At 35.5% G+C, this 25872-nt stretch overlaps 3 protein-coding genes across 3 annotated transcripts; 2 read left to right on the top strand and 1 right to left on the bottom strand.

The window, feature by feature from the left end:
* Positions 1722-3691, top strand: LOC109229198 (probable 60S ribosomal protein L14). The gene is made up of 5 exons (XM_019394547.1): positions 1722-1830; positions 1952-2053; positions 2949-3078; positions 3207-3319; positions 3439-3691. Exons 1-5 carry the CDS (start codon positions 1828-1830, stop codon positions 3490-3492), a joined length of 402 nt encoding a protein of 133 aa, XP_019250092.1. The 5' UTR covers positions 1722-1827; the 3' UTR covers positions 3493-3691.
* LOC109229187 (casein kinase 1-like protein 6) lies at positions 5261-14253 on the bottom strand. The gene is made up of 14 exons (XM_019394536.1): positions 13559-14253; positions 13384-13424; positions 11557-11626; positions 11275-11423; positions 11084-11179; positions 9265-9335; positions 7475-7536; positions 7303-7366; positions 7103-7187; positions 6678-6804; positions 6482-6555; positions 6322-6385; positions 5978-6111; positions 5261-5822 (listed from the first exon to the last, which is right to left on the bottom strand). Exons 1-14 carry the CDS (start codon positions 13632-13634, stop codon positions 5556-5558), a joined length of 1380 nt encoding a protein of 459 aa, XP_019250081.1. The 5' UTR covers positions 13635-14253; the 3' UTR covers positions 5261-5555.
* LOC109237572 lies at positions 19546-20232 on the top strand. The gene has a single exon (XM_019403895.1). It carries the CDS (start codon positions 19546-19548, stop codon positions 20230-20232), a length of 687 nt encoding a protein of 228 aa, XP_019259440.1.

The raw sequence follows: 25872 nt of genomic DNA, 5'->3' as shown, positions 1-25872 counted from the left end.
CCCTATTCGGAAAACACGAGTTAAGAATCACCAAATCAAAGGCTTTAGCATATTCCAACAACGAAGTACCTCTTCCGTTCCTAGCTCCGAAATCAAAGATGTCATGCACATCGTCATAACCCCAGAGGTCGCCCTAATGTGACCATTGAAATCACCTCCTAAACTTCTCGGTGTGCAAAATGCCACGTACCAACTTGTCAAGGTCTTCCCAGAAACAACTCTTTATCTCTTCGTCCAAACCCACTTGAGGCGTGTAAGCACTAATCACGTTTAAATTAGACCATCCCACAAATAGCTTTATAGCCATCAACCTGTCGTTCACCCTCCTAACTTCTAACACTAGCTCCATAAGTTTCCTGTCAACCAAGATACCTACCCCGTTCTTACCCCTCTGGCGTCCTAAGCACCACAATTTAAACCCATCAGTATTCCAAGCCTTAAAACCCACCCATCAGGTCTCCTGGACATAAACTATATTGATCTTTCTCTTCTAGAGGATCTTCGCTAACTCTATAGACTTTCCCGTCAAAGTACCTATTTTCCAAGACCCAACTCTCAGCCAAAAAGCTCCCTTGCCATCTTGGACCCTACCCCTCGCCCCCTCGCTCACCCCACCCGAGGACATGACCTTATTATACCATCACTCACCTCAACCACTATAATCTAAGAAAAATTACAGAAGAACTGTCGCTAAAATAGGAAAATGAATAAACTAAAGAGGCAGGTCTAACATTTAAGCTCTATCCACTAGATATGCATGTAGGTAAGACAAACAAACAAGCAAGAATTAAAACTAGCGATAAAAATAGATATATAAAAGAAGGCCAGCAGAACAGAAACTAAGAATAAAAAATTACAGACTAGAAATCCCTAGACAGTTACTAGCACGAAAAGTATTCATGCAGATACACTAATTAAGAGTACATATAGGCAATGAAGAATTCGGCTTAAACTATCGCAAACTAATTGGTTAACAACAAGGAAAACAAAAATATTATTCGAAGAACAGGAGGTACCAACTCCCGATAGTGCAAAAACTTGGTGAATCTCCGTAAATATCAAGGCCGCGCTGCAGTATTAACCTTAGTCGATTTCCAACCGTTCATGTGCTCCACGCGTCGTGCTGCCTCCAACTGATTTTGACGTCTCATCGGCGCGTCCGCCTCACGCTCGGATCCGGTGACGCCGACAAGTGAATACTTGTAACAGAAGGGGGAACCAAAGGGAAAAATAGGAGAAAGAACAAAGGTAGGAAATGCTGCAACCTCAAATCCGGGCCGGTTTCCGGTGGGTCTCCGATAGAGACTCCGGCGATACAGCTACTCGCAAGAAAAAAAAGGGGAAAAGAAAGAGTTACAAGAAAGAAAGGTGTGGAAATATAAAGGGAGAGAGAGAGAAAAAGGGGAGGGAGAATCCTAAAAAAATACATGCGACGAAAATAAAAATACAGCTGAACAATATTTTCAAATACACTCAAATATAACGAATTGTCCAATACTAGCTACAAAATGTAAATCCATAAAATGTAGCTAGGGATTGTTAAAAGCTCTTTAAAAGGTAGTGATTTCGGTAAGTTCCCCTTAATTCTTCCGTTGTGGTTGTAACAGGATAGTGGGCTTTCCAGCCCATGTTTTGACCTCCTACAAATTCATAGAAAAGGCTGGGCTATTCGCACTCCTCCTTCCACGTTTCAGCGAATTATGGGCCTAAGCCCATACTAGAATACTACAGTCAGTAGCCACATTGAAAAACCCTAGCACTATATTACTCCTTCCACCTCCTCTTTTCATAGCCTGCTCGCGCGTCTACTCCTTCAGATCGCCGAAAATGGTGAGTCTTTACAAATTACTCTATCGTCCTGGTTCGAAAATGTATTTGGCCTGTAGAAATTCATAAATAAACTCGATATTTTTATTATTTGATAATTAATGTATTGTGTTTCGTTGTTTAGCCGTTCAAGAGGTTCGTGGAGATTGGAAGGGTAGCCTTAATCAACTACGGAAAGGAATATGGCAAGCTGGTCGTTATCGTCGACGTCATCGACCAAAACAGGGTACTTTTACTTTTTTCTGTTTTTGTTTCATCTTAGGTTTTGCTCGATGAAATTTGTACCGTTTGGAGCTAGCTGCTGGCTAAATTTCTCTGAACAAAAAGGAAGATTTAATTTTTTAGTTTTGTGTCTTTTTCAATTTGTTTTATAGAATCTAATATAAGGCCAATGATGGAGTATGATAATATATGCCTACATTGTCTGATCATTATAATTTGATTGACCAAATATGGACTGAGGCCTTTTATTAATGATTCTGGCTAGAATATATTGTTTAGTTAGTTTTAATAAGTAGACAAATAGTGAATGAAATACTGATTGTAAAGGTGTGTACAGAAATTTTTGTTGAATTTGTTGATATTGGTGAAACGCTTATGGGTTATCGTTTCTAAATGTTTTTAGAGGATTTAATACAAGACCTATGATGGAATAAGATAATATGCCTACATTGTCTGATCATTATAACTTGATTAAGCAAATATGGACTGAGGCCTTGTGTTAATGATTCTGACTAGAATACATTGTTTAGATAGTTTCTGTGGATAGTCTTTTTTCTGTGTTATTTTTGTACCGGTTTTATAAGGCTGTTACCTAAGTTTTCCTTAGTTTTATTTCCCTTGTTCTAGAATGGGAAGACCAATTCATATAGCTGACACCAATTGATTTGAGATTGACGCATTGTCGTTTGATTGATTGTTTGTTTCATTTACTTAATTGGGGGGGGGGGGGGTTATATGATTCATATATTGTACCCACTGAAAAGGAGTCTGAAAGGTAACATGGCTTATAATATACTGTGATTTGGATAGATGGTATTTTGCCTTAATCAATGTTGAAATAGCCGTGGAAAATGAAGCAACTGTAAACTCATTTTCATTTATCTTTGAGATGATTACAGGCTCTTGTTGATGCTCCAGACATGGTGAGGAGCCAGATTAACTTCAAGAGACTTTCACTCACAGATATCAAAATTGACATCAAAAGAATCCCAAAGAAGAAGACCTTGGTCGAGGCTATGGAAGCTGCTGGTTAGTGTTGATGCTTACTATATCTGTTTTTTCCTTAAAATTCTATAAGTTGTGAATCAGCAGTTGGTTTATGGGCTTTATCTGCTTCGCAAGAAGGCTAAGCCTGTATTTGTCTGGTCTTTTCCCAGATGTGAAGACCAAGTGGGAGAACAGTTCATGGGGAAGGAAGTTGATAGTGCAGAAGAGGAGGGCTGCACTTAACGATTTTGACAGGTTCAAGCTTATGTTGGCAAAGATTAAGGTAATGTTATGCTCACTATTTTTAAGTAAGCTTCATTTTGTTATTTTGCTAAGATTAAGGTACAACCTTGTTTTATAAGTCTCTTATCAAAACCTGATACATGTATGTTAACATTGCAGAGGGCCGGAGTTGTGAGACAGGAGCTTGCAAAGCTTAAGAAGACAGCTGCTTAGGAGCTCTCTGATTAGTGCGATTGATATATAGGATTTATGGATCTTGTATTTTGTTTAGCTTTGAGAGATGTTATAAAAGAAATTTCTGTTTATTGCCATGCAATATTTAAGACGTTTTGAGATAGTTATCGTCCGAGATTTTGCTGATTTATCATGAGAAACCACCACTTATATATTACCTGCTCCTTTATATTCTGAATTTGCTGCTTGTATTTCTATATTGCAACGTAAACTTTGTCATATAACCATGATTTCTATCTCAACTTTGAAAGTCTAATTTTGCACGACCTCTTGGAGTTATCACAAGTGTTAAGCTTACCACTTGGTGAAGCAGAAAACTATCAGTGTTGCACATATTTCTCTTTCAACTTTCACTTAGATACTTGAAAAGGTAAAGGTGAGATAGGAAGATAAGATATTTTACTATTGGATGTAGGGAGCTCTCAATTGTGCAAGTCTGTAAGACGAGATGTTGGTAGTAAATTAGGGCTGGGCGTATATTGGGTATAACCGATAGCCCGAATCGATAAAATGCTATTGGGTTATGGATATCGGGTTATTGGGTAAATAGTTCGATAACGGTTTAATGTTATTTGACTATTAGGTTATTGGTTCGGGTCTTGGTTTGCTCAATTTTATTAACGGTTTAAACCGATAGCCCAATAAGTTTTAACAAAATTATAATTTATCCACTAAGTATATAAAGTCACCTTATGATTTCATTCTCTCAATTCTCTTCGCAGTTACTCTTCATTTTCAGACCTTATTCCTTAGAGTAAGTTTTAAACTTTTCTAAAATTTCTCATCTTAATTCTTCCATTAAGATTTGTAGTTCTATACTTTAAAGAATTAATTGTTTAGATTTTTAGTTTTTCTATTTGTTTCTTTTGTTGCACTGATTCTTTAGTATTTACAAGATTAGGAATTTATTATTTTTCTATTAGTTATGTCCGCCCCGCAGTGAGATAGTTAATAAGATTAGATTGTTGAATGTCTTATTCCTTACTCCTACTAACTTATAATTTTAAAAATTGAGATCATTCATTGGAATTTCAAATGCAAAGAAAGTTGTTTCTTTCTAAAGTTGAAATTTAATCCATCTTTTCTTGTGAGCAAAAGTCCAATTCCTTTCTCTTAACAGTATGATCACGATTTCTAAAATATGAATATTTTGGATATCTTTTATTCTTATCGGCTAAACCGATAACCGAACCGATAAGGATCGATAACCGACAAATCGATACCTGATATCTTATCGGTTCGGTTATCAATTTAGCACATTAATAAACCGATAACTGACCGATGCGCACCCTATAGTAAAGTGGGAATATGATGGTGAAAGATACAAGTAAAGGATACGAGAGGATGCACTTTAATATCTTTTGTACAGTGTAGTAATTATGGCATCTAATGCGTATATTCTCTTACTGACTGATTAATGTTGAGCTTTGCAAATGGGTAACACTGCGCTGAAAATTTCCAAATCCATGAAGTTATATATCAATCATAGACTAGAGAATCCCCAGTACAACTTTATATTTTCATTAACTTCTCTACGATACAATGTTAAAGGTACCACTCCCTATGCTTATGCTTTGAGTTGCACTGCATTCAAAAGCAAATTATGGTTAATTTGGAGTTATACTGCTTCGACCAACTAATGTAGCAGTAGGGAGATTGATGAACTGGAGAATAGGTTAGCTGCCTTTAGAGAAGCCTTACACTTCCATCCCTTGGACTGGTCACTGGTAGTTGATAATCATATCAGTAAGAAAACAGAATATCTCCACCATACATTATAGAGGCCTGCACAAATGATATTATATCCGTTCGTACATCATGAATATTTATTGTAACTATCCACCTTGGTACATATTACTCATCACTTTTTTCGGATGAGCCTGAATGGAGTTACAATGGCCAGAAACTCTTCACGGAAAACAAACCAAGTAATAATGTAAAGTCAGATAAAGCTTTAGTTTTCATGTAGAAAATTTTCAATTTACAGCACGGAGACATCCTATTATAGGATTACAAGATTCAAACAACGAGAAAATTTCTCTTTACTTTCTGATTGAAAGAAGCTCAAAGCTCCGAAGAGGGTCATCACGGCTGCCCTTTGCAAGTGAAGTTCGGGAAAACAATGATGGTTTTGGTTCAAATCCAGAATGAACCCTTTGTGTGGAAGATAAGCGGCCACTGCTCGACACTAATCTGCTTGAGCGACTATCAGTAGGTTCACCAGAAGAGCTCGGTCTGCTACTTGAAATGGCAGCCCTTCTGGACGAGCTACCATTTCTTGAGTTACGGCCTCTTTCTGAATCAAATTGCTGTAAAATTATAAGCATATATCAACTGTTAAGATAATATTTCTACTCCTCTTTCACTGGAAAAAACAATCATCTTAAAGACACAAGCAAACCAATCGCCTGAGATTTTATTTTCTGTTCTTTCTATTGCTTTTAGAAAGAGAAGGGATCAATACCACATCTTTAGATGAAGGTATATCATCTGAAGTCTTGTGTCTTGAGTATTCGTCATGCCTGCCAGAACCAGAAGCATTCCTCCGTGTAAATGCTCCAACAGCACCAGAAAACCTGTCTCGGATATCCTGTCCCACTGGATAAGCATCAAAGAGTGATAAATTTTCAGTAGCTGCCAAGTCAGTATTCAGCTTTTACATGAAAAATCACATCTCCGAACATTCACCATTTGAATAGGCAAAAAGGAGTACATGCCGACTCAAGATTTTGGGCATACCATCTAAGGAAATTAAAAAATCAGAAATGGACGACAAAAAAATCCATAATTTTAGGTCAAAGATATTACCTGATGCCCTTCCCGGTCTTTCAGCAGATGGCCCAGCATTTAGTGCCGCACTTCCACTAATATTCTGGTGGCAAAAAAAATTGCAGACACGTCCATCTTAAGAAAAATTTAAGAACAGGTTGTCAACTATAATCAAAAACAAAGTTTTACAAGCACTAACACGTCCTCTAGAACTGGCACCAATCTGAGGATACTTCAAAATGGTCCAATCAAACACATAGTCAAACTGATAACCTGCACCAGTGAAATGGTTAAGAAGCAGAGATTACAACACGTCTACTTCACACTAAAATTGACAGTTACAGATCAGACCGCCTGTAGATTGGAAAAAGCAAAAGAGAGGATTACAGATATACCTTCACGAATAAACAAGTCCCTAAAAAGCCTCTTCAGATATGAATAGTCAGGTTTATCTTCAAACCGTAACGACCGACAATAATGGAAGTATGATATGAACTCTGACGGATATGACTTACATAGCACCTGTTAGAAAGACCATCAAATCCTGTGTCAATTTCCTCATCTGATCTCTCGCATCATCAGCAGATAATCTATATTAAAGGCAAGACAGGCCAGACAAGATAATAAATTGGCTTAATAAGATGAATGCATTTTTAAATTGTCCTTTTTTTTGGATATGTTACATTTCAAAACCATCTATCTTGAGAATAAGATGTATATACTGAAGTATTTCTATGACAGTTGACATATGGATGTCCACTTTGTCAGAATAGATGCAGTCAGAGTACTTGACATCATCATTCATACTCATAAATAGTACCTCTATTGGAGTCAACATCTTCTTCTCACTGATTTTATCATATTTCTGCTTCTTAGTACCAGCTTTCAATCCCTGCCACGGAAGACTGAGCCAAAAGAAATTGTCATCAAGTCAGTGAAGACGTCCATAGAATTTGCAAATACACAGGACCTGGTCAGAAACGATGCCAAAAAGAAAAGGTGACACCGCATAAGTCCAACCTTCCTCTAAGAAAATACATAAGTACATAACCCAGAGATTCCAAATCATCTCTTCTGCTTTGCTCTGCCAGGAAAAAAAAACAAGACAAACATTTTTTTTGTCAGTTACAATAGAATCTGTGGCTTACCATGCCTGTATAGTTACTTGACAGCCTAAACAAGATTAACCTACCAACTCCAAGGTGTGTGTTGACACTGGCATAGCGAGCTGTGCCTGTCAGATTCTTGTTTTCCCTGAGAATTTTTTTGACATAATACCATGTAAAAGACAGCCAAGACACATATTTCCCACAAATAGCAAAACAAAGAATAAAAAGACACAAAATTTGACCAGCGTAAAGTCTTTTCTTGATCTTTTCCTTTTAATCTTTCATTAGGAACGAAGCAAGGGAAAAGGGCAGCCCCGGTGCACAAAGCATCCCGCGTTCACGCAGGGTCCAGGGAAGGGCACCCCATGGGAGTATGATATAGACAACTTACCATAATACAAGCATTAGTGGCTGCTTCCACGAATCGAACCCGTGACCTATAGGTCACACGGAGACAACTTTACCGTTGCTCCGAACGAACTAAGGGAACAAGGATCAAATTGTCACTAAAATTACTTGGGGCAACTCATTCGACTAGAACTTGATAATAGTCATTTAAGAGTAGAATTATACAGATGCTTCTTACTTGCCACTCCACCACACTTTTTTTTAATTAGAGGCATGTGAGGAAAAAGATGGTTAGAAAAACTCAATGAGCACAATGAGAGATGAATCAGATGCCACACTATTACTGATGATTACATTTTGATAATAAACAATTTTCATAGCACGCAAAGAACCATAGAGTACATCAACAAAGGACATATAGTCCATAAACTAGTAATGACAATACAAAACTTGCCTTCCACAATATTCCTTCCAACTGTTTGTTCTCAGAAAAAAAAATTCCTTCCAATTGTTGCATCAAATTAATGTTATTAAGAAATTAAGCACCGTACCAGCAACTGATATATTACTCACAATATTAAAGTACATCAACAAAGGACACACAGTTCCATAAACTTGAATTTACGATTTGCGTTCCACAATCTCCCTTCCAAGTGCATCAAATTATGACATTGATGTCATAGGCACCATACGAGCGATTTACATAATTAATACGCAGTATATTACAGCCATTTACAGCCATCCACGTAAATGCAACACAATACCATAACCCATTGTCATTCGGCTTTTCGAAAGTCATTAGAATTTACTCTGACGATAAGTTTATAGCAATTATTTTCTGTTTTACATTCTAAGTTTGGACTCAACTAACCAGCTTCCAATCTCACTCAGGACACTGGTCAAAATCTGCTCTCAAATAGCAAATAGTGCCTTTTCTGGATTAAAGAAGGTACAACTATAGAGGCAAGAAAAACCAATGAAAACTAAAGCGAGCATCAAAAGTCGGATTCTGTCAAACTACCAATTAAAACATCTTACACTTCAAATGCTTCCCAAAATTTACGTGAAAAAAATCTCCATTTCATAAGTGATCAAGTATCAATACTAATCTATCATATATTCTCCAATTGGCGTTGCATACACGAATCGCCAGATTGTCCAGTGAGTATATGTTTTCATGTTGCCCCCTTGTCTTACCGCTTGATGAACAAGAAAGGAAAAATACCACTTACAAAATTCACTTTTGCTGGCCACCATAGTTCTATAATTAATGAAGTCATTTGCTAGAGAATTCTTGGCTGTCAAGTTCCTCTAGTGCGAACCTATTCTCCGGTAAATCCTCACTAATGTTTGAGAATAGAAGTATCTGGATGATGGAGACACGATAGGAGCAATAAAAGAAAATAAGGATGGTTCCTTTTCAGTTTTCTTTATTTTAGGGCTAATAAAGCATCGTCACAAGCATTCAGAAAAAATAAGAATGACTAATTGCAGGGATTAATTAACAGAGTGGTTAATGTGCTACCTGTACGGTATATGCTTGTGTGTCTGCAGGTCCCTATACTTTTTGGCAAGCCCGAAGTCGATGGCGTACACCTGTCATCAGTATTCAGATTTAGCACCATTAGGGAAAAAACCTTGACATCACATATGCTTTCTTTTCCTTTAAGCTCTAATTTCAATACAGCAGTTTTGGAAGCCCAATGGTAACTGGGGTTTGCTAAAAGTCAAAGAAAAATGGACATAAGATGCACTTTAACACAAACCAACACAATAACTAGCCATTCATTAAAACCCGTATACATGTTAGGAATTGTGGGGCACATGCAACCATCCTCCTATCAACTAAAAGTAAATTTTCTGTATAAATTTTTTAGGGTTTAGTTATATAGTGTAGATGGCACCCATGCTCAAATTTTATCATTGGTGCCTCCAGTTGAGACCCCATGGGCACTACGTATTTAGTTTGTACTTCATAGCTCTTTTTTGTTTCAATTCTATTTCTTTTCTCTTTTGTCCTTCTTATCATTTTTCCTTTTGTTTATCTCCTTCTCCAAGACTTCATGGTAAACAACAACTTAAGGAGTCACATATTAAACTATTGATTACTTCCATTGAGATTTGTCTTTATCTTGAACCGCTATATAAATTAGTTTTATTATAAATAATTTATGTGACAATAAGATCTAACTTCATGATGAGACTTGCTTAAATATTTTTATCCCAAATTATTGCTTAAACATATCTGAATTCCAATCAAATTATTGAATTATTTTCCAAATTTTAGGATAAAATAGTTGTTTCTTTTGATAAGCAAGTCACATATAAAGAACTACTTATATGCTCTAAGGCTTTTTGATATTTTTCATGCTTCTTTTAGCCCTAAAACTTGCACAAGCTTTAATATTTACGGCATTAAATTTTCATTAGCATCTTACGTTCCCTCTTAATTTTGAATTTTAATGTTAAAACCTGAACAAATTTAAGACAAATATTATATAATGATTGTCAGATTATAATTGATAATATTAATGACAAACACAAATTTAGATTAGCAAGATTATAGTTTATTTCTATGGATAATGTGCAAAATTACTAATATGTCATAAAACACTAAAAAATTTCACATCACTTGATATTATGGCAAGTATCGTGGTGCGCCCATGATCTTAAAATCCTGGATCCGCCTCTGAACATACCAATATAAGTATATCATCATAACATAAAGCCCTCAATTCCATATTGATTCCTTATACCCTCTAAAGGACACAACTCAAATTTTCAGCAACTTACCAAAAGCAAATCCCACATTTATAGCAAATCCATTTACGAAGAAAGTAGTACTATCATAATTATAGACTTCATAAACTCAAACATCCACCAGTAAAAGTCAGCCTCTAACTCATCCATACATGAGTTTCATTTCCTATAAATAAATAAAATGGCAATATATAACAAACTATCATTTCATTTCCTAATAAAATTGCATTATAAGGAAAACAATTAAACTCGGTAATAATTTTCAAAGAGAAAAATCATAATTAATTTTAGTTCCAAATTACAACTCCATTTAATGAACTTCAGAAAATTGACTAAGGTACTATCCACCCCACAATGAGTTTGATTATCAGAAACCAAGAGGCATAAAAAAGCCATTTTAAACAAACACTAATAATAAGAACTGAGAAGTTATTCATCCAACAAAATGACCAAATATTTACAAATTAATTTGATAATCTGAAATGAAACTAGCAAATAGTGAGTTTTCCCTCTCTGTATAGGCAAAGCATTGACTTTAATAAACTCCATCCATTCACAAAATTCTCATAGAAATGAACCAAAACCTGATTTGCTTTGCGACCAAGGCCCATTAGGAAGTTGTCTGGCTTTATGTCACGATGAAGAAATCCTCTTGAGTGCATGTATTCAACTCTATTAATCTGAAAGACACATACCCCAAGATTATTACCCTTAAATGCATAAGCAAACAGGCACAACAGTGATTTTTCTTTAAAAATGTGAAAGAACTACTTACTAGCTGATCTGCAAGCATCAAAACTGTTTTCAATGAAAGTTTCCTATTGCAATAGTTGAATAGGTCTTCCAAGCTCGGTCCAAGAAGGTCTATGACCATTACATTGTACTCGCCTTCGACTCCAAACCATTTAAGATTGGGGATTCCAGCTTCATCAGAATGGCATAGAAAAGATCAATCAGAACAAGCAGCATTCAATTTTTTTGAGAATGGACACATGACATTCTCATATTAAAAGGTTTTGCAAAGAATGGGCTACAGATGTGAGGGACAAATGCTTACTTCCTCCTGAAAGAAGCATATATATTTTTGATTCATAGTGCAATTGAGGGTGCTTTGTCTTGACAGATTCCTGATATTACAGTACCAAGAGAATGAAGTCATGAGCATATAGTGAGAATAGTACTGTTGCATCAACAACTAGAATCTTTAATTCCCATCAAAATAAAGATCATTTACTATATGCTCGTTTTTTTATAAACTACAATTTTATTGATGTGAGCCAGCAAAAAGCTGGTTAGATGTCTATAGCTCGTCAAATATTTAAAGCTAATACGCAATAGATCTAGTCTTGCTTTCATATTCCAAGAGCATCATGACGGACAAAAATAGGTTTTTTCCATAGGCCATGATAACAATGAATGTGGACGCTTACTGTCAGATAAGATTGCTACTTTCTGAACTCTTCAACATATACACTTCTTTTTTTAAATGGCTAAACACTTCTTTTTCTGGTGAATATGCATAGATAATCTACAGAAAAAGAGCGTTTTCTAAGCATCCAAGGGTGTGGTTTAGTTGTCATTGAATTGGGTGAAAAAACTGGAGACTAGGGTTCAAATCCTAGCATAAGACAAAAAATGCTACGTGATTTCTTCCCATCTAAGAGAGTTACACTGGTACCTGTGTTGGTAGAGGTAGACGGTACCTAGTGGAATAGTCCAGGTGCGCGAAAGCGAGCCCATACACCACCGTTACAAAAAAAGGAGCCTTTCTAGAGTTGTCGTTACATTTCTACTTGACTAGAAAACCAGTTCTAGGAAATGAAGTCATATACACAGCTAGAGACATATACTTTCTGATTTCCCAACTTACAGATGCTTTGAATCAACACACTTTAATAGATCATTCAACCAAAAATTTTTCAGATCAAACAATCATGCTTGTTCTCATGCTTAATAATCATCTCTTTCTAGAGAGATCTAATAAAAAGTATACAACTCAAAATATTGTGGCAATCAAGGTAGTTAAGGTGAAGAAGGATTTCACCATCCAACCAACCCATTATATCTGAATAGACTAAATAAGATAAGGTGAAGAAGGATTTCACCATCCAACTAACCCATTATATCTGAATAGGCTAAATAGGACTCTATGACAAAACCCTGAGGATACTAAGGGGTCGTTTGGTAGGGTGTAAAAGAATAGTGCGGAATAAGATGTATTATTAATGCATGGGTTAGTAACGCAAGCATTAGATATGCAGATATTATTTCTTATCTACTGTTTGGTGTGGTGTATTAAAATTATAATGCATTGCATGACAAAAATGACCTCCATATTCTCTAGCTTTAAGGGACTTTAAGGACAATTTTGTCTTTAACCATACTAATGCATGCATTAATAGCCTTGGTATTACTAATGCCATGATTTTCTATGCATTACTTATACATAGGATAATACCGAGTATGATGTAGCTAACAGGTTGAAAAAATGTATCAAACAAGGTATTAATAATGCATAGAGCTAATGCTTGCATTATTTTTTCTAATACCTCCTACCAAACGACCCCTAAAGCTAAACATCAAGCTAACAATAAGATTACACAAGAAAAACGAAACAACATAGCAGCATGAATTCCGCAGTTAGTCAGTTGTTCAACTACATCTCAATTACAGACTGTCAGGGTCGAATACATGAATCCTCATTCCTTCTAGTATATAGGGTCCATTTAAAAAACTAAATAATTTGTCCTTTGAGACAAATCTTTAGGTGCTTTAAAATTAAAGGTTCTCTAAAACTCACACTCATCCCTAAACTGATTTTTCATTAAGAAAAAAAAAAAGCAATAGGAAAGAAATATGGCATTATTTGGTTTGCAGGAAATACCAGCTTAATGGCAACTTCTTCTCCATTCTGTATATTCACACCTGAATCAAAACACAAAGAGGCGACACACATGAGTTTAGCAACTACTAAGAAAATAAATGTCAACACCAAGAAAATGGAGTTGATCATATAAGCAAATCCAATGCAATTGACGCCCCAAAAGCTAAGAACATACCTAAATAAAGCTCACCAAAAGACCCACTTCCGATCTTCCTTCCCAGCTTAAACTTCCCACCCACAACATGATCCATCGTAAACTAAACAACTCCACTTCAAGATTTCGATAACCAAATAATAAAAAGCAACAATCACACTTTCACCTAATACACCAAATCCCAAAAACCCAAAATACAAATTTTACCCATAAATCTATCCTAAATACACAACTATGGATCAAATGCCAAAAACCCAGAAATAGAAAGCACCCAGTTTATTTAACTTAGAAAAATGGGAAGAACCAATTAAGGTTACCGATTAAAAAAATATTAATTCTTGAACTATCGTTTAATAAATACAAACCCTTACAATATTCAAGTACCGACAAGAAATTGAAACCCTAATTGACAACCAAAATCAACCGATCTCCATTGATTGTAATAAAAAATGTATAATCAATGTGCGAACAGATAATTACATGCAAGAACTGTATACGTATGTCTTTTTTTTTTTTTTTTTTGGTTCTGCCCTATTAGCAGATGAATCAACGAAAAAGAAGAAAGGGGACAAATTGGCGAAGTTTAAGGAAAAAGAGAAAAAACAAAGCGCTTATTTTTACCAAAAAAAAAAGGGAAAAAATAAAAAGGGATGAATTGACTTGTGTAGTGTGTTGTGAAAAAAGCAAAGGAGCGGGGTAAGTAAAGAAAGAATGATTGCTTGAATTATACAACGTGCGGGTGGGGAATCGCGAAAAAAAGGTGGCCTGTTATAAAATAAGAAGAGTATTACGGAGAAAAGTAAAAAGAGAATTCTTATTGAACTATGGGATGATTTATAATGTGGTAAGACCCCTTTACTTATAGTGAGAGAGTGACTTAGCCACCAAATAATAAACCCTAGAATCTCTCTAAATATAGACATTCACCATAAATAAAATTCTATTTATAACACTCCCCCTTGAATGTCTATTCAACGGATAATGTGCCTCGTTAGAACCTCAACTAAAATAACACCCAGTGGAAAAAAAACTCTAGAGAAGGAAAAAGAGTACACATATCTAACAATACGCCTTTTGGTTGCCTCGTTAAAAACCTTGCAAGGAAAACCCAGTGAGATAAAACCTTGTAAGGAAAAAAGAGTACAACGCGTATTAACTCCACCCGATGAGAGCATCAATTCACATCCTTAAGCATTTGCATTTCAATCTTGTGCACTATCTTCAAAAGATCTTTGGTAGAGATTCAATAAACAAATCAGCCATATTAACTTGAACGTATTTGTTTCACCTTGAAATCATCATCCCTAATAGATGTATTGTCTTCATATGATCTTGTTGGAATCGTCACTTCAATATATTTACAGAGAGGTGAAAACTCTTGCTATCATATTATCATTCCTATAGTTATAGCAAGATACATTTGCGCACAAATTGCACTGAGGAAGTGGTACTTCAAGATCAAGAATTGTATATGCTTCAAGCAACTTAAATCCTTCATGGATTGTCACATAAGTTAAGTCATATAAGATATATAGTAGACTTTAGATGCATATCAAGTTTTCATGTCATGCTATACATATAAGATATCGAAAACTGATTGCACATACCATTGACTTTATACTTTCAAGTGTTTGAACTACATGTCTTTCATATAAAATCAATTCTATTCGAAATTGTTTCTCCAAACTTAAGATCCTCATATATATTTAGCGTTATCATAGATGTCGTCGACGAACATTTTATATCGGTTCCAACATATTTTCATATAGACATAACATAGGGATCTCTTTCATTCATATTTTCAGGTACCTGAATCTCTCTTGAGATTTTATGAAGTGTTATGTCATGTGATCTTCTAGATCACTTGCCTTCTTTATTATGATCATTTTGTTCATTTGCCCATCTTCTTTATCAAGAAGTTTATTTGAAATCGATTTGTCTATATGCATTAAGCGTACCATAGACATTGTCCTTCTAGGACTTAATAGGAGCATTTGCAATAAGAATATTGTTACTTTCTTTGGGTCAACAAATGTGTATGGCATGCTTTGCAATATATCGCAGATGAATTATCCTTTTATGAACTTCAAGTTCATATTATTTTATTCGAGGATCTAGATGTACAAATAATAATTCATTCCACGTAACTTTTTCTCAACTGTTTATCATGTCTCCCCCTCATGTTAGAAAAACTAACCTGTTACCTCAACTTTGAGAATCCACCTTTGTACGTTATGGTGTTAATCAAAATATACACCGCACATCAATAATACTAAGATGGAATTATTTGGTTCCTAACCCTGAACCACTTGTGAGGGGAGAAAATAATATACTTTCGTATATAACGTATATCAAACTGATATATATAACTTTGTTCTTATAAGAAATAGTTTAGCTATTAAGTGGAGACACCCAATAAATTATTTTGCTAAACCAGCTGTGATGTAAACCAACTTATCAAGATAAACTATCTTGAATAAAAAATCAGGAAATTATGCTCTATGTTAAATTATTGAGCAAGTTACCTCGCAAACACCAGGTTGCGGGTCAATAATAATTGCACATGTAAACATCTCATAGATGCATCTTATGTGGTATACATGGCAGATGAATGGGCCCACATTCACCTTTGATATTTCCAGCATTCATGGGATTCAATCCCAATTTTAATTGGTCTATTAATTAACGAGAACAAGCAATGTAAGAGAATTTGTAAAGAACTTTCTAGTTCTTTAATATTTACTCATATGAATTCTCTTTTATTTTTGCACATCATACTTAAATTAACATGGCTAAACAAATTATGCCAACTGAATAAATTATCAATATTGATAAAGTTCAGGTTTACACCATGACGTGTGCAATTATCAATAAACTCCAAGTTTATTATGATATGAGTTTTTGTATCAATAAACATCCACTTTATTGTGGTATTATTTGTGTAGTACAAACTAGAGAATAAAGCGGGTAACTTTTCACATACATATTACCCCACTACAGGTTGTAGTAATAGAAGATATTAAATTTTTCCTTTATTTATAGTCTCAATATAACCAACCGCTTTCGCGAATACTTTAGAAACTCAATAAGTTTCTTTGAGACTTACTACAACACAATGACTTATTGATAATCAATTTTATTCATTCAAAAGAGTAATAATTGGCTCTTCCAGAGCTCTCAATTAATTTTGGTACCACCACATATCCATCAACATCCATATGGTAAATATCTCTTTTAAAGAAAAAGTCATACCATTATGGTTATGGTCAAAGTTATATGCAAGATTTGTTTCTTGCATTACCGTTGTCTTTTAATAATCATAATGCCAAAATATTTTGGCGTACAATAAGTATGTGACCGATGACCATTTATGCCATAATAATGATATTATTTTCTTATATCATCTCAAACCTCCTTCTAGAGGTGAGTGTGGTATATTTACTACCACTACATTTTCATATTCTTCCAAGAATGAATATGTATTCATAAATCAAATATTTTCACATTCACATCATGAAAGGACCATAGTCATCTGTATGTGCTTTACGAAATCTTATATCAAATCGATGACAAATATTACTTTCACAAAGTGAAGGATTATTTTGAGAATCCTTATTATTCTCATTATCATAATGATGACGATTATAATTTCATCTATTGCCACGTCCACATCCATTGATACCTTCACTTTGTCTTCTTTCAGACTTATCACATACTGCTATCACATTCTCTTAAGGGAATGAGAATGGAGCAAATTCAATGGGACGAGGTTTCAATTCTTTGCCCACAATCATACATGAATTTGATCATGGCGAGGCATAGAAATTTTACCACTTCAGGTGGTTATAATTTCTTACAAACTCCATTAGAGTTATAATCAAAATTTATCATCTTTACTTGTAGTTAAAATCAAATTATAGAATGTCAAGAATTTAAACGAGAAAAATAAAGTAAAATACTTACCTTAAATCTAGAATTTAATCATGAAGGAAGTTCATGGAATAATTGACAATCATTATGCTCAATCCCAAAGCGTCTACTCAATTGGTTAGAGTCTCGTGCTGATAACGTGTTATAAAATAATAAAAGAATAAGAAGAGTATTACAGATAAAAGTAGATAGAGAATTCTTATTGAATTTTGGGATGATTTACAATGGGGTAAGACCCCTCTATTTATAGGGAGAGAGTGACTTAGCCACCAAGTAATAAACCCTAGAATCTCTCTAAATATAGACATTCACCATAAATAAAATTCTATTTATAACATGGCCATGATTTTATCTTGTTTTTTTATCTCTCTCTTCTTCTTTTTTGTTCTTTTTGCTTTTGGTATTTTCCGAGTTATTACGAGAGATTATAAGTAGGCACTTTGACATAAAAATTATAATTTAAAAAAAAGTATTTGGAGTTAAATGAAAAATAATATTTAAAATTTAAAATTATATTTGGATATGCATTTCACTTAAAAATATATTATTGCAGTAGTATAAGCGGGGAAAGAAAAAGTGTTCTTTATAATTTTTTGAAAAATTTCCAAAATTTTACAAAATTTTATGGGCAAACACATTTTTGAAAAAAAAATTAAAATAAGAAAAAAAAAATTTATATATATATATATATATGGACAAAGGGAGCCTAAGGTTAGTTTTGTAAATTACTAGTTAATTTGGATATTTACTATTTTCATTATTTTTACTATTTTTATCCGAGGTGTAAATAACCTCTCACTACTTCTTATTATTATGGGAAGGAAAACGTTAGTGTAACTGGTAAAGTTGATGTCATGTGACCAGGAGGTCACGTGTTCGAGTCGTGAAAACAGCCTCTTGCAGAAATATAGAGCATAATAGACCCTTGTGGTCAGGTTTTCCCCCGAACCCCGCGCATTGCGGGAGCTTAGTGCACCGAGCTACTCTTTATTATTACGATTGTAACTTCCACACCTCAATAACATACTCATGATCTCCCCCGTGATTCCAATTATTAATATCATGTTTAAATCTACCTTTTTGTAAGCCTCTATGAATAATATAAATAGAGGCATAAATATGATATGGGACACACTTAAAAGAAATACGAAATTTCTCTTCTTCTTTACTTCTCTTATCTTTGCTGCTATTTTTGTATGAGTTTGTTAACAAGTTAGCAGCACGAGGTCTCTAATCTCAAGGTTAAACTCTAATATTTTCCAAGTTAAGTTCCAACATTTTTATTCGTAAGGTATACTTATTTTCACTATTCATGTTTATTGAGTACATACATTTATTAGTTATTAACCCTTCCTTGTACATTCTTCATTATTGTATTGTACATACTTAGCTAGTAGTATACTTGTTAGTTGGTCAATTAGTCAATGTATATATATACACTTGTACAGTTGAGTAAATCAGATGAGAGTTCACATTTTATACAAAAATATCTTCGTGTTTAACTGTTCTCCACTTCTTCTTCTTCTTCTCTCTTCCCAGAATCTTCTAGAAGACTCCATGGGAGTTCTGCAGATCTGAGCTCATCTGCTTAGTTTGTTATGGTATCAGAGCTCAGGACGTCAATCCGAGCTACTGTCATCTCTTCAAAAAAGCTATTTTGAAATTTTGGTCGAGCTTCGTCGATCTCCAGTTTTTCAATCGCTGTGTTCTTCGACCTAATTCTGAAATTCGTCTCAAAATTGACGATCTCTGGTTCGATTAAGGACTTTACATTTCACAATTTCATCGATTTGAAACCTCACACATGGCTGTCAATCAAGGTGAAGAAACGAGCCCTAGCACGAGCAGAAACGATCAATCCATCATTGATGCAGGTAATCCCCTTTACATTCACCCTTCCGATAGTCCCAGAATGGCTCTAGTACCAATTCCGTTTGACGGAATTGGATATCGCTCATGGAGAAGGAGCGTGTTGCGAGCCCTGTCAGTCGAGAATAAATTAGGGTTTATAAGTGGGGAATTTGTGAAACCTAGCTCGGATTCTCCTCAATTCCGCAAAATGGGAGAGGTGCGATGACATGGTAACCTGGTGGATCCTCAATTCCCTCGCTAAGGAGATTTATGATAGCGTGGAATATGTAAGCAACTCAGCTGAACTGTGGAGAGAGTTAGAGGATCGTTATGACCAAACGAATGGAGCGAAACTGTATCAGATTCAAAAAGAAATCAACGACCTTGCACAGGGTTCCTTAGACATTACTGCGTACTACACACGTATGAAGAGACTGTGGGAGGAACTAAGTACCTTGAGTGCTAAGTCTCAGTGCAGCTGCAACTGCACATGTGGAGCAAAAGAGACTATGCACAAGGCAGAACAAGATCGAAGACTTATTCAATTTCTGATGGGATTAAACGAAGTCTACACAATAGTGCGGGGGAGCATCCTCATGATGAAGCCCTTGCCTTCTATGGCTCAAGCCTTCTCTCTCTTGGTACAGGAAGAAAAACAAAGGGAATTCAAGCCCAATAATCACCTCAATCTAAACTCTACTTCATTGCATGTGAATGCAAATCCACAACATCAAGGTTCATTTGGAACTAGAAGTTTCAGGACAAATTACACAGTGAACAATGGCAACAAAGGTCGACCATTCTGTGATTACTGCAAGAAACCAGGACATACAAAGGAAAAGTGCTATAAGTTACATGGATACCCCCAAGGCAATTGTTACAATAATCAGAACTTCAACCGTGGCAGTGCATAGTCATACAACCAGGGGAACAACCAGACTTACAAATTCAACAAGGGAAAAGGATCTGTAGCAAATGTGCATGGGATTCCAGCTGATATGGTCCATGAGAATGGGAGCAGTCAAGATCTTCAGGATGAAAATCAGAGTGTCAACCTGACTAAAGAGCAATATGGACAAATAATGGCCCTGCTGCAGCATTTTCAAGTAGGAAATGTGGGAGGATCTCCTAGCAACAACAACATCACTACTACTGGCAGTGCAAACTTTGCAGGTATTGTTGTCTGCACTTCTTCTATTGACTTTGACAAACCCTCATGCAAATGCTTTGAATCAAAGACTGACCTTTGGATCATAGACTCAGGAGCATCCAACCATATGACCTTTAACAAGCATGCACTCACTAACATTACTAAATTGCCTTACCCTTTATTGATAAGTCTACCAAATGGTTATAGGGTGAAAGTTCTTGAATTTGGAGATGTGATACTGTCTACAGATATTGTCCTGTATAGGGTCCTTTATATTCCATCCTTCAAATATTATTTGATTTCAGTTCACTCCCTTGCAGTACATCTCAAAGGTCTAGTAATGTTCAGTGACACTCTTTGTCTGTTGCAGGCCCCTTCAGTGAAGAGGCCTCAGGTGATTGGTAACAGCAAAGAGGGCCTGTATTATCTCTGTTCCAGGTGCCTGAAGAGTAAAAGAACCACCTTATCTTCTACTGTTTCAATTTCTCATTGCAATTGCATTCCTTCTTCCAATGTAAATAGTCATGAGTCTATTAATCATGCTTATTCACATAACATTCCTCAACCTGTAAATACTTCCATTTCAAATAATAAGAATGAGTCTTCATGTGTGCTTGATAAACATGATGTGAATTTTCTTTGGGACAATAGGCTTGGTCATGTTCCTTTTGTTAAGATGAAGGGTATGTCATCAATCCCCACTAAATTTGCACCAAGACAACCTTTCATTTGCCCTCTATGCCCTATGGCAAGACAGACCAGACTTCCATTCCCTCAAAGAACCACCACTACATCAAAACTGTTTGAGCTAGTCCACATTGATATATGGGGACCTTACCATGTAACTACTCATGACAACCACAGATATTTCCTTACCCTTGTGGATGACTTCAGTAGGTCCACTTGGACACATTTGCTAAGTTGTAAGAGCAATGCTCTTTAGGCCATAAAAGCTTTTGTGGCTATGATTGAAAATCAATTTGATACATCCATAAAAACCATTAGATCTGACAATGGCTTGGAATTTATAAGTCATGAAGCCTCCTCCTTTTATCAGTCTAAAGGAATCATACATCAAAGAACATGTCCCTACACACCACAACAGAATGATGTAGTAGAAAGAAAACATAAATACCTCCTGGAAACTGCCAGAGCTCTCTTATTCCAGTCTAAACTCCCAACCAAATATTGGGGAGAGTGAATTTTAACAGCCACTTACCTGATTAACAGACTCCCAACAACCTACCTTAATAACAAATGCCCCTATGAGATATTGTACCAAAAGAAGCCCAAAGAAGCTTTGGTTGCCTTTGTTACCCTACTTTACCCAAAATATATAGAGACAAGTTTGAACCTAGAACTAGCCCTCATATCTTTGTTGGATACCCCTTTGGGACAAAAGGTTACAAGGTACTAAGCCTAACTACCAAGAAAATTCACATTTCTAGAGATGTCATTTTCCATGAGAATATTTTTCCTTTTTCATTAAGCTCTACTGATGCTTCCTTCCCTACTGTCCTCAAAACAGTCTCATTCCCTAACTGTTCTGAAGATTAAATCAATCCAGCCTTCCCTACTGATGTTGTGCAAGGTCCTGAAAGTATCACATCTCCAGGGATAGAACATCACTCTGAATCACCTATCAATAGTGCACCCTCTCCTAATGATGACAATTCACAAAGTCCACCTTCACATGAACAATTGGAAACACCAATTCTAAGAAAGTCCAATAGAATTCATCAAACTCCTACCTACCTAAAGGATTATTTTTATCAATTGCCTAAAAGTGTCACTCAATTGTCTAATGCATCTCACTGCACACCTTCACTAAATGCCCTGTTCTCTAACCACCATCACATCACTCCTGATGCCCTATTTTCTGAAAGTCAGCATTTGATGCTAAGTCTGTCATGGTGGTGAGCCATCCTCATATGAAGAGGCAGCCCTCAATCCCGCTTGGCAACTAGCCATGACACAGGAGTTTGAGGCTCTCCATGCTAATAACACTCGGGACCTAGTTCCCTTACCACCTAGAAAGCAAGCAATAGGCTGTAGGTGGGTATATAAGATTAAACATAAAGCAGATGGAAGTATTGAAAGGTTCAAAGCTAGGTTAGTAGTAAAGGGCTACACTCAACAGGCTGGGATTGACTATACTGAAACTTTCTCCCCTAGTGTGAAAATAACAACTGTCGGAGTCCTAATCACAGTAGCTGTTAAGAAAGGATGGGACATATTCCAATTAGATGTAAATAATGCCTTCCTCCATGGAGACCTACATGAAGAGGTCTACATGGAGGCCCCACCTGGACTTGTAGTTGATCAGTCCATTTCAAGTAAAGTAGTATGCAAGTTAAACAAATCACTATATGGCCTAAAACAAGCTAGTAGGCAATGGTATGCAAAGTTGGCTGAGGCACTGTCTTCAAAAGGGTATCAACACTCTGAGAATGACCACTCTCTTTTCTGCAAGAAAACTTCCACATCCATCATCTTTGTGGCTGTGTATGTTGATGATGTTATCATCGCTGGAACTGACTTTGAAGAGATTGAGAGTTTGAAGGTTTTCCTTGATCAAAGGTTCAGAATAAAAGATTTGGGGAGGCTACATTATTTCTTGGGTCTGGAAGTCCTCTACAAGCAGGATGAAGTCCTTGTATCTCAAAGGAAGTTTACATTGCACACAACCCAGTATTCCACAAAAGAACAAAGCACATTGAGGTCGACTGTCATTTTGTGAGGACCAAACTACAGGAAGGTCTCATTTCCCTTCATCATGTGAGCACTGGTGATCCATTGGCTGATATCCTCACCAAGGCCCTCACAGGCATCAAACATTCAGCTGTCCTAGGCAAATTGGCTGTGAAGGACTCACCTCCAACTTGAGGGGGGGTATTGAGTACATACATTTATTAGTTATTAACCCTTCCTTGTACATTCTTCATTATTGTATTGTACATACTTAGCTAGTAGTATACTTGTTAGTTGGTCAATTAGTCAATGTATATATATACACTTGTACAGTTGAGTAAATCAGATGAGAGTTCACATTTTATACAAAAATATCTTCGTGTTTAACTGTTCTCCACTTCTTCTTCTTCTCTCTTCCCAGAATCTTCTAGAAGACTCCATGGGAGTTCTGCAGATCTGAGCTCATCTGCTTAGTTTGTTAATGTTCATATTAAGTTTCTGATTTCACTTTTACATACGAATATCTATATAATAATTCGATGGTTGGTTATACTAGTCAGTCTTACTTTTGCATCTTTTACTGCTTTGTTCTTTCAATGATCTAAAAATTATTTACTTTTTAACTATATAATAGGTGAAACTTCAGTTGGACAACAAAGGGCATAACCTATGGATATTATGGTAAATTCGAGTATCTGTAATGCTATTTCCAATTTTCTTGCGAGTTCTTCTTCCTCATATGTTTTTGCTTAGTTTCTTATTCTTTTCTAATCTTTTGGTTTCCTTTTTTTCTCTGTGTAGTCTGCTTTTCTTATTCTTTTTTCAATTTTGAGATTCGGACGTCCCATTACATTTTCTTCATATGGTTCTAAATTTATGTATTAACCCAGCTTTCTCTCTTTGTTTTTTCTTCAAGTTCTTTATTGAATCTGTCTGCATTTGTTTCTTGCTTGATTTACCTTTTTCCTCTAAGACCATATGGAGGAAACTTTGCACAACTTCTAAGATTTGATGCATGTGTTTGGAGGTAAATGGATTTCTTCCTTTTTTTTTAAAAAAAATTCCTAGAATCTTTCTAGGTTTAGGTCAGTTTTTCAAATACAGAAAATTTTGAGCCTAAATCTTCCATATATACTGTTAATGAATGTCAATTTTTGGGTTCTTTTGAGTTTTTAGATTAAGTCTCTAACATCATTTTGGTCCTTGGCTCTGCATACTGTGCATTACGCTATCACTGATTTACAATAAAGCAAAGCTTATTTTTTAACTGCCAGTGGACTGAAAGAAAGATATCAAAATAATGTATGATCTTCTAGCTTAACTTTACAACATTTGTCTAATATTACGGCATGGAAGAAGTTTGGATCTTTTTCTTTTTTGGGCTTATTTTGAAATAAAGTTGAGGGGATAGTTTCTTTCCTGTTTCTGTGAGTTGATTAAAAATGAACTGAACTAGAGTTATTCCATTAGTTTGTCTATATTTTCTGGATTCATGTGCTCCTATGACTCATATTTTGAAACTTGATTTTTATTGGACTTTGCAGGTATGCTTTTCTATTAGGTCCATTGAGCAGTAAGCTCAATTAATGTCAAATTTTATTTACGGAATAGTAATTCTAGAGGTATGAAGCTCAGAAATCAGATAAGCAGCCATAGTTGTTATTGACATGATAGACTAACAGTCAAGTATATTCATAGAATTGTTGTGATATTTTCAAAAAGGTGGACAAATGTCCATCCATGTGGCAAGATGCATGCAAGTAAAATGGACAAATGTCTTACCCAAGAACATGTGGCAAACCTTCTAGAAAGGAAGAGATAAATGGCAAGAAGCTTTTGAAAAGTGACAATTTCTTTGCCACGTTCCTTTCCCTCAGCATATGAATCCATGCACATGTGCCTATAAATAGGCTCTCAATTGGACAAGAAATGATCATCGGCAAGACAAAACGAAATCCTTCTTCTCTTTCCTTCTAATTTCATTATTCACCAACTTCCCTTTGTCTTTCTTTTTGTTAGTCTAACTTCTCTTGTTCCCCTCTTTTAAATAGCTGAGTTTGTAATATTTAATTTTGCTGATTCCTGTATCCTCTAAATAAATAGAGATGGGCTTGTTTAATCCTGGGGAAATATTTCACACTGCTGAAATAGTTTTTTAGGACAGTGCCTAGCACGACTCAAGCTAATTCGTGTGTATGCTTACAAATAATATTATTGCAGTGTTATTATTGAAATTCTTGCTCTCAATTACTACAATCTAAGAAACTATAGCAAGTAATACTACTACAGAAATTTTTGATGGTGCTACCAATTTTGGTGTTTCTCTGCTGCTACTGTTCCAGCCGTCCTGCCAGATATCCATGGTGTTGTAAATACGTTATTGCATCCATAACTTTGGCAAACAATAATGTCAAAACACAGGTATGTGAATAGACATGGTTATATATCCAATTCTAATATTAAAACCTTCAAGAAAAATGCACCTCAATGCGATAGAAGAGTTGGGATATATAACAATCTCGCTAAGTCAATAAATTTGACTAAAGCGGATAATATATTTGTTGCGATTATTTTTCAAATAAATAATGTGGCCAGTGTGAAAAATTGGGTGATAGACTCTGGTACTACTAGGCACATTTGTGCAAACAAAAATGAATTTTTGTCTTACACATTGAGGAAGGAGAAGAAACTATTTATCTTGGTGACTCAAGAA

The sequence above is a fragment of the Nicotiana attenuata genome, chromosome 1 (assembly GCF_001879085.1).
Source record: "Nicotiana attenuata strain UT chromosome 1, NIATTr2, whole genome shotgun sequence".
NCBI lineage: Eukaryota > Viridiplantae > Streptophyta > Magnoliopsida > Solanales > Solanaceae > Nicotiana > Nicotiana attenuata.
This window is presented reverse-complemented; position numbering and strand designations above follow the sequence as displayed.

Coding starts and splice junctions, on each gene's coding strand:
- LOC109229198 (XM_019394547.1), top strand. Junction 2,054..2,948: donor ACGTCATCGACCAAAACAGG/GTACTTTTACTT, acceptor AGATGATTACAG/GCTCTTGTTGATGCTCCAGA. Junction 3,079..3,206: donor CGAGGCTATGGAAGCTGCTG/GTTAGTGTTGAT, acceptor GTCTTTTCCCAG/ATGTGAAGACCAAGTGGGAG.
- LOC109229187 (XM_019394536.1), bottom strand. CDS start 13,634: ATGGATCATGTTGTGGGTGGGAAGTTTAAGCTGGGAAGGAAGATCGGA. Junction 7,367..7,474: donor CAACACACACCTTGGAGTTG/GTAGGTTAATCT, acceptor TTTTCCTGGCAG/AGCAAAGCAGAAGAGATGAT. Junction 6,112..6,321: donor AAGACCGGGAAGGGCATCAG/GTAATATCTTTG, acceptor ATGCTTATCCAG/TGGGACAGGATATCCGAGAC.
- LOC109237572 (XM_019403895.1), top strand. CDS start 19,546: ATGGTAACCTGGTGGATCCTCAATTCCCTCGCTAAGGAGATTTATGAT.